Genomic DNA, 14796 nt, shown 5'->3' with positions numbered 1-14796 from the left:
ATTTTTTTTCCTATTTTCTCTGTCATTTGTCTTTTAATTTTGTTTATGTCTCCTTCTGCAGTTTTACACTTTCACAGTGTCCCACGCGTGTCTCTTCCTGCGGCCTCAGTGTTTCATGTCGTGCTCAGAATCTCTCTGAGATGATTCAGCTGCTGCTTCAGATGTTCTGAGAAACAACGGCCACAAGGCTTGCCGTGGCGGCAAATCATGCTTATTCAAAAGAAAACGTTTATTTTAAAAATAAGAACTGTCACCCCAAGCATTTATTTAAATATTAATAGTTACGGGTAAAAATTACAAATGGTACAACAAAACTAACAGCTTTATGTTCACAGATGGTGAGACGCTGACAAACGAGAAAGGAGATCTATGTACATGGAGATTTGGTTGTTATGAAAATGCATACGAAGGCTTAAGAAACGGTCTATTTATAGGCTTTGGTGGAGCCATAATCCCCAATTTTCTACTGGCTCCCGGTGCTGCTTGGGGACCAGGCAAAGGCGAACGGGGTCCAAATATGTTGGAGGGTTTACTTTTAGCAGATATCCTTCTGCACGTGGTGGACCCCCTAAAATGTGACAAAGAAAAGAAAACGAAAATGTTAAATAAAACCAAAAGCGAACAGTCTTCTTGCTCTTAACCTGCGCGGACCTATATAATCAGTCCGTGATTTTCCTTGGTCTTCCGTGTCTGTGCATTTGCTGCCCGCAGGGGCCCCTGTAAGGAAGTTTCTGTTACAGTTCGAGGAATGAAGGATTACTGCCCTTCACACACTTTTGCCTTGAATTTGTCTTAGACGTTTCTTAATTCTGTGACTTGAGATGGACAGCCCTCCTGTGCCTGCCCCCACCCACCCCTTTCACCGCTGATCGTCAAACCTTCCCTCTGGACGACGACATGGCCCAGATCCATATTCCTTAATCTATTCTGACCAAGTGAAGGAAGCGAGAATACTTCGGCTTACGGTCCCAAATGCCCGGACAACAGACACTCTGGAATGACTGTGACTGCCCAGTTCGGAGAAAGGTAGCTGCGTGGGCGAGTGCCTGCCCGCAGGGCTGTGAGCAGAGCACAGAGGGGCCTCCTCCCGGCTGGACCCGCAAGGGGGAGGCTGCAGATGTGGCTCCCCGGGGAGGCGCTTGGGTCTGCGTGCGTGTCAGGGCCACGTCACCGGCAGCCGGCTCTCTAGCCCACTCTCACCTCCTGCTTGCTGCCTTTCGAACCAGGCAGGAGCCCTGGCCCAGCCAATTACAGAGTCCTTCCCGCACCTCACCTCCCTCACTGACCCAAAGATATCAGCTTTTCTTTTTCTCCCCACAAAGAAACCAAAGGAAAGGGTCAGGGAGCCAGCATTCTACTAGGATAACAGCAGAAGCCTCTCCCTGTGCGGGCATTTTCCAAGGCTTGTAACCGCGCTGAGTCTATGCCCAGAGGTAATTCCATGGCATCGGGGTATCCAAGTGGCCTCCTATCTCTGAATTTGGGGGCCAGGGTCTGAGGACATTCTGGTAGGTCTGGGTGAAGAGTGGTTTTTCCACATTTTTAAACTCTTGCTGGAGGGCAGTTTTACTGCAGAACTGGCAAAGATCTGCTCCACCGGCGGAGAAGCAGCCTTAAATTTCCCTACGCTGATTTCCTGCTGAGAAATTAAGCCCTGAGCGAAAACCTGCTGTTTATGTTGATTTACAGAATGAATCTGCCAACAGCAGTTTCCATTTCACCCGGGCCATCCATTTTACTCCCACTCAGAGGGCCCGGAACACAACCGGTTCATTGTGTGTTATTCTGGAGATGTAAAACTCTGAGGGCGGGGTGGGGACTTAAGGTCTCTGGCAAAGAGCCACTTGTATTCTGTTGCTGCGCAGACTCCCAGCCAGGTGAGCAGACTGGAGACTGGGAAACCATCACAGCAGTTTAGTGCAAATGAGGAGAATGAAGCACACGTTCGAGGCTGCTACAAGGGCGGGGAAAAAAAAAAGTTACAAAACTCCGTGGTTTTGGCCAGTAGGGATTAGAAAAGACTCCCATTGTAAACACGCAAGCTAATTAACAACCAGCATCAAAATTGGTACTGGCGTTTGGGTAAGTGTGAGTTTTACAGTTTCTTCTTAGGTTAGCTCTAACCCACAGGGCAAAGTGCTTCACTCTTATAAACAGAAGTCGGGAAAACTGGAAAGGGAGCCAAGGGCAACGAACACTGAAATATGGGGTGCTCTGTCCGAACAAGTAAGAATGGTCAGATCATAATCATGTGTGAGGGATCTCCGTGGGCGACGTGCAGAAATGAGGGTGCTCGGGCCAGGCGTGGGCCAGCCAGAGTCCAGTCCTACCTGGGACCTGGAGCCCCGGGGCTGGGGAGAGGCTCACGCAAGCCTTCCCCTCGTCATAAACCCCAGGGGTCTAGACCAGATGCCTTTTACATTCTCCTTCTACTCCATGATCTCCTGAGGAAATGGCTATTTCCCCAAACGGAGGAGTAAATGAGCAAAGTACGAAAATGTCCCCACCAAAGAACATCTGCTGGTCACTTGCGCACTAAAAGCCACAAAATTAAAGTAACATTTACTAATGCCTTTAACTTCTGTACCCTGGCAGAAGGATTAGCATGTACAAGATGCTTGTTTATGGACTTAACAGGAAAATGACAATTTGGTAACATTTGCCTTCCTTCCTCTTCCCCCAGCCCAGTTTTGTTTTTTATTACCCAGAAGGAAAGGAGGAGAAAAACTGCAAAGAAAAACACAACAGCTTGTAAAAGTTTACCGAGGACTTGTTCCCTCTTTTCTGTAAGCCCTTTGTGTTGGAATGTGCAGGTAGCTGGGGGCCGGGTTCTCCAAACTGATGGGAAGGTCACGGTCCCGCCAGACCTTACTTACCCACAAGGCAAAGGCAGAGGCTGTCAGAAGAAGGCGCTGTCAGGACCAGTGCAATTACCAAGAATAAGGACACTGCACAGATCATCACCCAGGACCCGACTCCCTGCAGGCGTGCAGACAGCGCCCCAAAGTCACCGCATCCCAGCCCAGGGGCCAGGAAAGTGTGGGGGAGGGGAGACACAACCCTTAGAGGCCTGGTTGACATGACCTTTGGGTTCACCTGCTGTGGCCTCTTCTCTGCTACCCTGCAAAGGTGGGGAGATTGGCTCTCCCCAGGTATAACCGAACTGGGAGCGTGGAGGACTGCCAGGTGGAGGCCCGCACATTCTGTAGCAGTGAAAGTGGCATAGCAGGTACTGATGGTCATAAAAAACAAAACCCTTTGTTTACTCAGCCAGGATATTATTTATAATATTTTAGGTGGAAAAGTCCCTTAAGAAGAGCACTGATAAAACCCCCCCCCCCCCCCCCCCCCCGCCCCAGGGTAATGTCAAAACGGGAGATGTTCGTGCAGACTAGAAAACCGAGGCGATAATCAATTTAGGAGTAGAGATTAAAAAAAATCTGAAACAAATGTTTCTGTTTGGGCTCAAACCTTAATCATCACCCCATTAACTGGAGAGGCGACGTTTAACGACAGTCTGTTTTAATAAGAGCTTCAAAGCGAACCGGGGCCGCTCCGCTTCTGGCCGCTCCTCCCTGACCCGCCACCCCACAGACCGCAACGCAGGACGGACGTACCCTTTTGTCTTGGAGCCACCGAAACCAGTCTTCCTCCTCTTAGACCTCTGGGAGGCTGGCATCCTTTTTCTCTTTCTTTCATTTCTGGTCTTATTTGCAAAGTAGTGAGAAGATACGGGCATTTCCTCATCGGACTCCACAGGGGCATTTCTTCTGGTGCCTCTGCTGCTGCCCGGACTCACCCGGGGGGAACCGTCATCGGCTGCAAGCAGACAAGGCAGACGTTTACACGCGATGCTGTGCTGGCCCGGGTGTGCTGATTGATGGTCCCTATGGACGGACACAACACAGGGGTGCGGTCTGGCGGACACCCAGCTGCTTCCCGGGGGTCCTCCTGCCACACGGGTTCAACAAGTCTGCAAGAACTGAACATTTCTCTTTCATGGCACAGAGCCCCAAAGTCCTCAGTGGAAATTTACTTTTAAAGCAAAAAGATCAGAATTCATTAAAAAAGCTTGAGATTTTTTTTTTTTTTTTTTTTTTTAAAGTAAACTCTACGCCCAATGTGGGACTTGAACTCACAACCCTGAGATCAAGGGTCACTTGCTCTACTGACTGAGCCAGCCGGGAGCCCCAGAAGTTTGTGACGCTCCTGAACTTAACTAGAGACGTCAGGTCTAGCTCATACTCTGTTGTGTATGGCCTTCGTCCCTGTGATCCTTCCGGCAGCTAATCCCGTGAGGCTCTTCGAAAAGTAGGGAGTGCTACATAAGACCAATTTACCATTTTACACGTGCTGGAAAAAGCGCCCAGTGGAAGAGAAACATAACCAACTATGTTCTGCACCTCATCTTTGAATGGTTACTTAGTGAACGAGTGTCAGAAAACCCTGGGCCCCATTTATATTCTTTAAAGTCAGAAACCACTTCTTTACGTTATAGCTGTAAACATTTCATATACTATGCAGGAAACGGGTCTGCATGAAAGCGCCACTTTGCAAAAAAGGTGGCTATTTCCACAAGCACTGGCACCCTAAGGCACCTAAAAAGCATAAAACCTCTCTGTAGGTCAACAGGGATCCCAGCTACATCTCCTTTCCTTTCCTTCCCCTTCCTTCCTCTTCCTCCCTCCCTTTCCCTTTCTCCTTTCCTCCCTCCCTCCCTTCCTCTTTCTTTCAGTTTTAACTAGGCTCCATGCCCAATGTGAGGCTTGACTGAATTCACGACCCTGAGGTTAAGAGTCTGAGGTTAAGAGTCACAGCCTCTACCGACTGAGCCCGCCAGGTGCCCCCCAGCTCCATTTTCTGAAGGAAGGTATTTCCTGGCCACTCCAGCCACCCTCCTGCCTGGCAGGAAGGGCCCTAATCCCCGGGCCTCCTCATCCGTCCAACACTGGTTCACACGGGGAGGCAGCGAGGCTCTGGCAAAGCTGTCGTCCCGTCATCCTAGCTGTGGGACTTGGACATAAAAAGGCTGTGAAATGGGCGTAGTTCTGAGGATTGAATGATACAAAACAGGCAAAGCTCTTGGCACAGCGTCTGTCCCTCAGTAAGTGGGAGCGATCGTCACCACACTGTGGGCTGTTTCCACAGAGCAGCCCGTCTTATGTGGGCAAGAATCCCCTTCCAGACAAGTTACTACACTAAACAAATGTTAAGTTCCTACCAATATTCAAAGCAAGGCTCTTAATGGAATAATTACCATGCAGAGGAATTTTTTAAAAATCCCACTTTTCAGCATTTTGTTAATGGATAAAAAACGAATGAGGAGAGACAGAACTTGAAACACAGGCTCACTCATTTCTCATCCTGCTAATCTTTTCCATTAGCCTTGAGAAGAACCCCCAGCCATTTGTTACAGAAACAGGAAAAACACTGAACTTGGCTTGTCTTTTGCGTCTCACTGCATGGCAATATGCTGGAGGAGGGCAGAGGAACCGGCATCTTCTATAACAAAACCTTCCTCGTGCCGATCTTCTCCTAGTTAATCCTGTCTGGTAGCTCAGTGATGAGGTTCACAAGGAGAGGGGCGACGTGACAGGCCGCATCCTCGGGATCGTCTGCTAACAACAAGCTCACTTGGGCAGATTCTTTCCAGTAACGATGAGATTATCTAGCATTCCAACTACACGTTCATTTTCCCCAAACATTTAAACTCCTGAATTTTATCTTTCCACGTGTTTGTCAGATAACGTGTGCCTTCCGCAGATAAGGAAACCAAGCACAACGAGGTTATTGTGGCCTGCCAGGGATAGCAGAGTGCGACGGTGGCAGATTTGGATTTCCTTGGGCACTTGCCTTTAATAGAACAGGAACTCCTGGGCCCAAAGGTTCTCCTCTGGGCCCTATTCCCAGGCCCAAGGACTGGCACTCCCCGGGGGGCTCACCAGTGTCCTCTAAGAGGTGCCTGGCACATCACAAACACCGGGGGCTGCTCTGGGCACTTGAGCGTCAGTGTGACAGGGTGTAGGAGGCACTGACACAACCCAGAAACCACAAAATTCTAATTCAGTGACGTGCGGTGCTTCACGTTAAAACAGGCTTTTAGAAAACACGTATTTAGCTGCATACTGCACCTGGCAATGTCCACTCCGAGTATTTCTGCAATATTGGAATCACTTCTGCGCCGTATTTTTCCAGTTTGTCTTCAGTAACGCCATCAATTTGAAGCAAAACCTCAGGATCGGAAGATAAAGATTCTGTGCATGGGCATAAAATTAGGAATTTAAATGACCACCCATGGAAAAGCCACTGAATTCGTGCTCATTCGCTCATTCAGCGCATGTCTGTCAAGTGCCAGCTAACTGCAGGGCACCAGGCACCCGGGCCAATTTTCTGAAAGGCAGTTAGTGCCAACAGAGGCGGCAGACAGGTCCAGAGGACAGGAGCCCATCATGCAATTCCAGCAGCAAAGGTGCGTGAATCTGGGCAGACGGTGGGGGACAGCACGGGACACGAGGCGGGGGAAACGGGAGGTGGGCACCCGTGCAGCGGGTCTCAGAGCTGAAGCACACTTTGCTGTCGTCCACTGTTCTCACAACAAAGACTTGTCTAGCTGCGACACTGATGCTCCCTGTTTCGGAGGACGCCCACATTTCCATTTCCGGCTCTGACTTCTCCCCTGCACTTTAGACACGCATATCCAACCCGAGGCCGTCACTGAATTCTTACTCCATCCCCAACCCAAACCCGTTCTTCCTCCAGTCCGTCCGCAGGTGGGGTGAAGCAAGTATTTGGACTGGAACAAGCGGGCCATTAAGAGTCCTCTGCAGACAGACGGCACATCAGCCTTGTAGCTGGACAAGCCCGTCATTTTAAAGATCGCTCTGGCTGCTGCATGGAAAATGAATTGTGGGGGAAAGAGTGGAACCTGGGAGCCTGGAGGAAGCCACCGCAGGGGCAGGCAAGGGCGCAGGGGGCCACAGTGTGGCGGTGCACTCGCACGGAAGAGGGGGATCCAGGGACACTGCAGAGGCTAGGTCTGCAGGATTTATAGATGCACGGGGCTAGGGAAGGGAGGAGGAGATCATTCCTACTATTCAACTTGAGCAAAGGAAAGAAAGGGCAGATCTCAAATCTGTGATTTTCACATCATTCCTATGTCGAGAGGAGAAGGGGCAGACCAGCAGGATCACGGAGGGTTAACAGAAGACGAAGTCGGACCGGCAAGCAGAAATGCAGACCCTTGAAAGAATCTGTCCCTTTTCTAGAAAGATGTCGGAGTTATCGGCCGACTTTGTGGAAGATTAAAACGTGCAGAATGTTCACCTCTGGAGTTAAGGAGGCCAGGGAGGAAACTACGCTAAGAGCCTACCAACAAAATGCCATATTCCATCAACTCTGAGATACACTTTTCCACGCTGTGGCGTTCCTGAGGTCAAGGTGCAGCTTACAAGTGCTGACGGCCAGATGCCTACTGCCGCCTGCACACGTGAGGCCTGGTCATGGCTGTCCGGGCTGTCAGCATGTGTGCAGTTCACCTGCCCCACGAGATGTCCACCAGAGAGCACAGGACAAGTGACTGTGGATGCAGAGAAGCTCCGGGTAACGGGGAACAGATCTGCCACTAATAAAACAAGTATCTGTCTTTGAGGAAATGGCCACGATTCTGTACCTTCTTGCAAGCAACAGCCAAGCGCTTCGCATGCCCTACAGAAGGGCCCCCAGAGCAGACAGAGCAGGGTCACATTCGTGCTTCTGAGATGTGCCTCCGCCCGCTGATGCTCTCTGGCATCATCAGGGAAACGCCACCATCAAATCAGCGTGGGTGACACAGGCTTTGATTAAAATACTGGTGAAAAGAGTGGACCATGCTAAAAAAGACCGCGTCACTAACATTCTCAATGACACGAGGGCAAACAAAAGACATGGACGACTGAGTCAGAAACTGATTCCGAAGAGTCAGGCTTTGAATATGAACTTTTACAAGTACCTAAATCAACTTGCTTTGATTCTATGCATTTTTCATATATGCAGAGAATTGTATAATGATAAAAATCTATATGTAAATAAGTAAAAAACAATTCTTTCAATAAAAGCACCATGTCACCACTTAATTAGCACCTTTTTTTCTTCCTTAATTGTCTATAAAATAGCAGTGTCTTAACATAGACGGTGGCTCAGAGTTGATGAAATGCTGTCATGCCCTACAGTGGCAGGAACAGGAATGGAAATGAGAGAAGGTGTTGATCATGGGATTTTATGAAGGAAGCGTCCAGAAGGTAATGTACACTCATCAGTCAACTATGTGGACGCCTAATTTTACAGGAGCAATCCTATTAGGATCTGAGCTATGGAAATAACTCAGGTCAGCACGTTTTTTTCAACTGAAGACCAGCAGTGTGCTAGGGCCGGGTTCAAAGAAGCATAAAACATAATGTCTTTTCATAAGGAACTTGGCTCCTCGTGGCAAAGGCATTTGTGCATAACATGGCCAAACATCATAAAGCGGGCAGATAATGGACACACAATCAACGAGTGACAGTTGGTGGTAGAGATTATAAATATCCACATCCTAATGTCTGGCATTAGAGGAAGAAGTATAAAATTAAAATTATACTGTATGTCTGAATAACAAAGTATTATATGTAACTTAAAGGCTGTATTTCATCTTACATTTGTTTTTCTGAGCTTTCAATTTATTTATTTATTTATCTATTTATCTATCTATTTATTTATTTATTTATTTATCCTTAGTCTGATCTCTATTATTTAGAGTCTCTTTTTTTTCAATATATGAAATTTATTATCAAATTGGTTTCCATACCTGAGCCTTCAATTTAGAGATTAAATAATGAAAATAAACGGAGCTATATCAGAGCACTTAAAAAGTTCCATAGCAGGATTAACTTTTGGTTTATTAATTTACGCCACATAACAGAAGACTCACACATACCCACCTGCAAGCTTCTTGAGAGTGACAGTATTAAAAATATTAAAGTAATGGACGCCAAAAACTTTTCCCAGAGATTTGCAGACTTCCGTCAGTTCTCCAAGACATTTCTTAACTATCTCTTCCCTCTGAGACATCTTTGCCACCAAAGCTTTCTGCTTCTTCACACTGCTGGAGTTTTCCGTTTCCATAAAGTCTACCTTTGTGAGAAAGAAAGTGATCATAGGAGTGGGGACACGTGCGCTTGTATCCAAATATAGGCTTCGTTTAATCCTTAACTGCATTTTTTGGCTTTTGTTTTTTTGTATTTCGGTTATGCCAAGTAGATACTGGAGGCCCCTTGGGAACAGGGGCTGAGCACTTCTCCTCTGTCCATCTCCAGTACCTAGCACAGAACGGCTTCTTAATAAATGTTTACCTAACGAATACAGGATGATTCAGAGATCGGACAACCCATCGAATTCACTTTGACAGGTACTACATTACTTGGGTTCAATTTTAAGATCTCTTTCCAAGTTAAGAGGAACAGAATACGTTCACATAGGACAGCATATAGAAATTTAGCATCCATAAGCTTTGGAAAAGATCTTTTAATGTGCGGTAATATATTTTCTGCCCACTCACTGTAAGGTAATAAAGTAAAATAAACATTTAAAATACCATACCTTTAAGTGCCCATTTAGTACAGTTTCGGCTTTATTTCCTGGCACCATATAGGCAATCGGTTGGTCATTAGCATTGATATATAAGTCTTCATCCAAAATCTTGTCAAGTATCAACTTTTTAAAAAGTCTTTCGGCATTGTGTCGTGAATAAGTAGATCCCTTTCCAAATATCCCCGACTGAATTTTTGCACTCTTACTCCCTGGTAAGAAATCCCGAGAAGTTAGATTAGTAAATATAGGTACGTCAGAAGCCTCCAGTAGGAGAGGCTGAAAAAGTCATTTATGTGACAGTCTGGATAAATGAGGTAGGTAATCTCTTCCACAGGAAAACCCATGGCACAAATAAACGCCCGTTCCCATAAAATGGGAATATTTGAGTAGAACTCTAAAATTTCGATGGTTATATGTACTTTTCCTCATCTTTTTATGATCTGCATTGGCCGAAACCAGCAGCAAAATAAAGCTTATCGTTTTAGGCTGTGGCATTTATAGCTTATAACATTACATTAGAGCAAAGAAATCAGAGAGAGTTTATATAAACTTTAAGCACTTTGTATCACTGTGCTACATCAGGATAACTGTGCATTACTGATCCAGTGACAAAAAAACGTGGACAATCATTTTTATAAATACTGTCTCTGGTCCTGTCCTGAAAGCACTTCTCACTTACAATCCCAGTATTTAAGTCTCTATTTTTTGTGACCCTCACAGAGGAAGCCTTCCCAAACTGTAAAACAAAAGCACATCAGGGCACGAGCCTACACCCTTCCCTCCTCCTCCTTCTGGCCGAGAGCACCGCACTGGGCTGGGTCCTGGGTTTCGAATCCAATCTGCTGTAATTATTAATGTCTTCATTGTAAACACAACTTTATTATAACAATCTACTTAAGAAGTCTTGTGACACTGATTATAACCAGAATGAACAGTTACTTTGTAAAGCTTTAGCTCTACTTTAAGAGTTTCAAATAATTACACTGTAAATGTCAGATGGGCTTCTGGTCATATATACTCAACGATTCAAGTTTTTCTTTCTTCAGGTGATTTTGTATCCCTGAATTGTCACACTGCAGATCAGACCACCGCTCTGGTATCGGTGGGCTGGGTGACATGGGCCAGCCCTCGTGCTGGGGATAGCTAAGAAGCAGGAAAAAGAAGTAAGCTTTGAAAGGGGGGAAGGGAGGAAAGCACCTGGCTGGCTCAGTTGGAAAGGCACGTGACTCTTGATCTCAGGGCTGTGAGTTTGAGCCCTACACCAGCTGTAGAGGTTATTAAAAAAATAAATAAATTTAAAGAAAAAAAAAAAAGAAAGCAAAGTGAAACACAACTTTCTTAATAACATGTAAGAGCTAATGAGAAATTGAGTATGTCAGAAAAACGTTTGATTTAGTAATCTAGGAATTTACATGGAAGGTGCAGAGACATAGTTGAAGCTGTACTTAAAACACCATTTACTGCATCCTTAAGTACAACAGAAAAAGATGTCCTTAAATAAGACTACTTAAAAAATACATTTTATCAATATGACAACATATATATTACTAAAAACTACTTTAAAAGAAAAATTAAGAAATGCTTATATATCTGATACAGAAGTGATATAAACTATATGTACAGTATGATAAGTAAGTGGTTGTACACAAACATGTTAAAATATTAGCAGTTTGGGGGCACCTGGGTGGCTCAGTCGTTTAAGCATCTGACTTTGGCTCAGGACATGATCTTGTGGGTCTGTCAGTTCGAGCCCCGAGACAGGTTCTGTGCTGACAGCTCGGAGCCCTGAGCCTGCTTCAGGTTCTGTCTCCCTCTCTCTGCCCCTCCCCGGCTTGCACTCTGTTTCTGTCTCTCTCAAAAATAAATAAACATTAAAAAAATCAATTATTTTATCTGCAACTCCTTGTTCTTCCTGACCCACCGAAAGAGGCCCAAACTAGAAGGCAAGAATCCACAAAAAGAAGATCAGCCTGAAAAGCAGCTTTGGTCCTGAGGAACAAGCACGTTCAGAAGGAACAAATGAGGAAATGAGAAAACCACCTTCCTATAGGCTAGTAATGTCTTCCTGTCTTCCTCCCTTCCTTCCTCTCTTCCTTCCTCCCTCTCTCCCTTCCTTCCTTCCTCCCTTCCTCCCTCCCTCCCTCCTTCCCTCCCTTCTTTCCTTTCCTTCCTCCCTCCCTTTCTGGCATGTGTGCACACTCGTGAGTCAGTGAGGGGCAGAGGGAGAGGGAGGGAGAGAATCCCAAGCAGGCTCCCTGCTGTCAGCAGCGCAGAGCCCGAGGTGGGGCCCGAATCCACAAACCGCAAGATCGTGACCTGAGCCGAGATGGAGCTGGACGCTAAACTCGCTGAGCCACCCAGGCGCCCCTCAGCTATTAATGCTTTAAAAAATAAATACACCTATTAATTGCTTTATCTGGTTTTTGAATTAAAGTAAGGCACACATGTGGGAAAAATAAAATATAGTACAGAAAGGTTTAGAATGAAGACCAGCATTCCTCTGTCCCACCCTCTTCTCTTCTGGAAGGCAATCATGTTTTGTGTTGTTCTTTTTTTTCTTTTCTCTTTTCTTTTTTTCTTTCTTTTTTTTTTTTTTAGTAATCTCTACCTCCAGTGTGGGGCTTGAACTCACAACCCTGATTTGGAGCTCTTTGGACTGAGCCACCCAGGCGCCCCAGGCAGTCATGTTTTAAGTAGCTTTTGCTTTTAGCCCTTCTGGTGGCAACCTCCACAGGCAACCCTCACTCTTGCTGTCATCCCACCAGCCAGAGCCACTGCCTGACAATTTAGCTGCTGACCCCCACTGTGAAAGATAAAGCTTTATCTCATTTTTACCTCTCACTTTCCCTTGCCCCAGATTTGGCTAGTTATACATTAATATTGGTTCATGTATTGATTATTTTCTAACTTTATTTATTAAAAAAATTTTTTTTTAATGTTTATTTATTTTTGAGACAGAGAGAGGCAGAGCATGAGCGGAGGAGGGGTAGAGGGAGAGGGAGACCCAGAATCCGAAGCAGGTTCCAGGTTCTGAGCTGTTGGCACAGAGCCCAACGCGGGGCTCGAACTCACAGACTGTGAGATCGTGACCTGAGCCGAAGTCGGACTCTGCTCAACCGAATGAGCCAGCTAGGCGCCCCTATTTTCTAACTTTAGATAGAACTTCTGGCTACTCCCTCTACCTTCTACCTCGGAGGTTATTAATACCTCGAGTATTCCAAGTACTTTCTTTTATTTACTGTACTTATATTTTTATATCATCAAGATTAACACATCCTGTCCTGCGCCCCACACGTTGAAGTCTGTACATTGCCTCTAACTGTTGTAGGTTGTCAGCAAAGTTTCCGTCCCTACTAAGAAAGTCCTGACTCCTGCGTAACCCTCCGGAGAATGTTTACTGCATCCAGACAAATGGATCATTTTTTTGGTACATTTTATCAATGACTCAAAATCGTGTGACAATTTCCTTTGTTTTATATTTGACCTTGGCTCTCTTTCCATAATCTTTCCCATGGAATTTCTAAGTGCCTTTGTCTTTCTGTTGAGAAATAATATGCGTCCTTCACTGTTCTCAAAAATTTTCATTTCTTATTCCTTCTCTACACTGCTTGGGACCTGTTTTTCTTGACTTTCTCTTACAATCTGCACAGACTGTTCATTGGACCTGCTTCACAGCTGTGGATCTGGGCTTTCTTCCCCCTGGACCCATCGGTCAGCTTCCCTGTTTATGGTATCACTTCTTTGCCTTCTAGTCTCTAGGGTTGCTGATATTAATCTGATGCCAGTTTGGCTTTGGTTTCTTTCTTTCCAGTTTTCAGGATTATCTCTGAAGGGGTCCAGAATATGCCACTGTGGCATAAAAATTACCTTGAGCAGAAGGCATCTGAGTTCCTGAAATCTCTTATCTGTAAAAAGCAGAGACCTCCCCCCAAAACTCCAATGTCATAAATTCTCTCCCTGGGAGTAACCAGAGAAGACCGGTTTTTATCACTGGAGATGAGAAGGCTCCATACCACTCCTAAACACTGTCACAAAACTATCTTATCTCCCTCTCTTCTATTCTAAGGGCCCATTCATCTTTCCAAAAACACCCCCAACATTTGTTTTCCTTTAAGTGTCCTTTCCCCTCTTCCCCTTCCCCTATTAAGACGGTATATAAGCTCCAATTTTTAAAAAATGATTATATATTTCTGAGAGAGAGAGAGAGCGTGAAAGCAGGGGAGGGGCAGAGAGAGGGGGACAGAGGATCTGAAGTGGGATCCATGCTGACTGCTGACAGCAGTGAGCCTGATGTGGGGCTTGAACTCACAAACCCTGAGATGGTGACCTGAGCCAAAGTCAGATGCTCAACCAACTGAGCCACCCAGGCACCCCTAAGCCCCAATTTTAATAGGCCCTTTGAGCCACATTTTGATTAAATCTGTCTTTTGTCAGTTTAATTCACAGGCCCCCAAACATTAAATCTAACAGGGTGGAGGAAAAGTTTTTCTTCCCCAATATCACTTTATTCTTGGTATTCTTTTTATCCTTTTTTTTTTTTTTTTAGTAAGATTTGTTTTATTTTTAGAGGGTGAGTAAGCTGGGGAGAGAGGGGCAGAGGGAGGGAAAGAGAGAGAGGGAGAGAAGGAGACGGAAGAGAGAGAGAGAGACAGAGAATCCCAAGCAGGCCCCATACACAGCGTAGAGTCCAATGCTGGACTCGATCCCATGACCCTAGGATCCTAATCTGAGCTGAAATCAAGAGTAAGAGTCAGATGCTCAACCGATTAAGCCACTCAGGTGCCCCATACTCTTGGTATTCTTAAATCTCATAAAGCATCTCCTTTGGCATTCGGTGGACATTTTAATCTGAAAGCTTTTTACTCTTTCATTCACGGAAATTTGATAATTCCTTCTAATTCTATTTCAAAAATTTTGTCAGACTTCACATCTCCTAAGAAGTGATCCATATTTTTTCTCATATTTTCCATATATCTTTTTGCTCAAGTCTTAAAAGATTTTCTTGACTTTACCTTCCAACATTTCCACTAAATTTACTACGTCAATCACTTAGAGTTTTTAATAGCTCTTTCTCATTCTTTGTTTCTTTCCCATAAATTCTAATATTACTTAAGTCTTTGCGAAGAAACTAAATTATGAGTTTGCCCTCCCTTCTCCCTAAAGCTACTACTTATTTTGTAAATTGTCTCTGTA

General features: G+C 45.4%; 1 protein-coding gene across 5 annotated transcripts in view; it reads right to left on the bottom strand.

Moving 5' to 3' along the window:
- Window positions 1-205: 205 nt before the first annotated feature.
- Window positions 206-14796, bottom strand: part of BLM (BLM RecQ like helicase) — an 87543-nt gene continuing 72952 nt past the window's right edge. For 4 of the 5 annotated variants that reach the window (XM_053888649.1, XM_053888651.1, XM_053888650.1 and 1 more), the window contains 5 exons: window positions 9613-9812; window positions 8955-9147; window positions 6132-6254; window positions 3618-3819; window positions 206-568 (listed from right to left, as the gene is read on the bottom strand). In XM_053888649.1, the coding sequence (XP_053744624.1) occupies window positions 391-568; window positions 3618-3819; window positions 6132-6254; window positions 8955-9147; window positions 9613-9812 (896 nt within the window). In that variant the 3' untranslated portion in view covers window positions 206-390. Of the gene's footprint in view, window positions 569-3617; window positions 3820-6131; window positions 6255-8954; window positions 9148-9612; window positions 9813-14796 lie in introns of those variants that run through there. The other variant, XM_053888652.1, reaches the window with a different exon arrangement.

This window comes from Panthera pardus, unplaced genomic scaffold (assembly GCF_024362965.1).
Source record: "Panthera pardus isolate Hobbes unplaced genomic scaffold, ASM2436296v1 HiC_scaffold_23, whole genome shotgun sequence".
Taxonomy (NCBI): Eukaryota; Metazoa; Chordata; class Mammalia; order Carnivora; family Felidae; genus Panthera; species Panthera pardus.
This window is presented reverse-complemented; position numbering and strand designations above follow the sequence as displayed.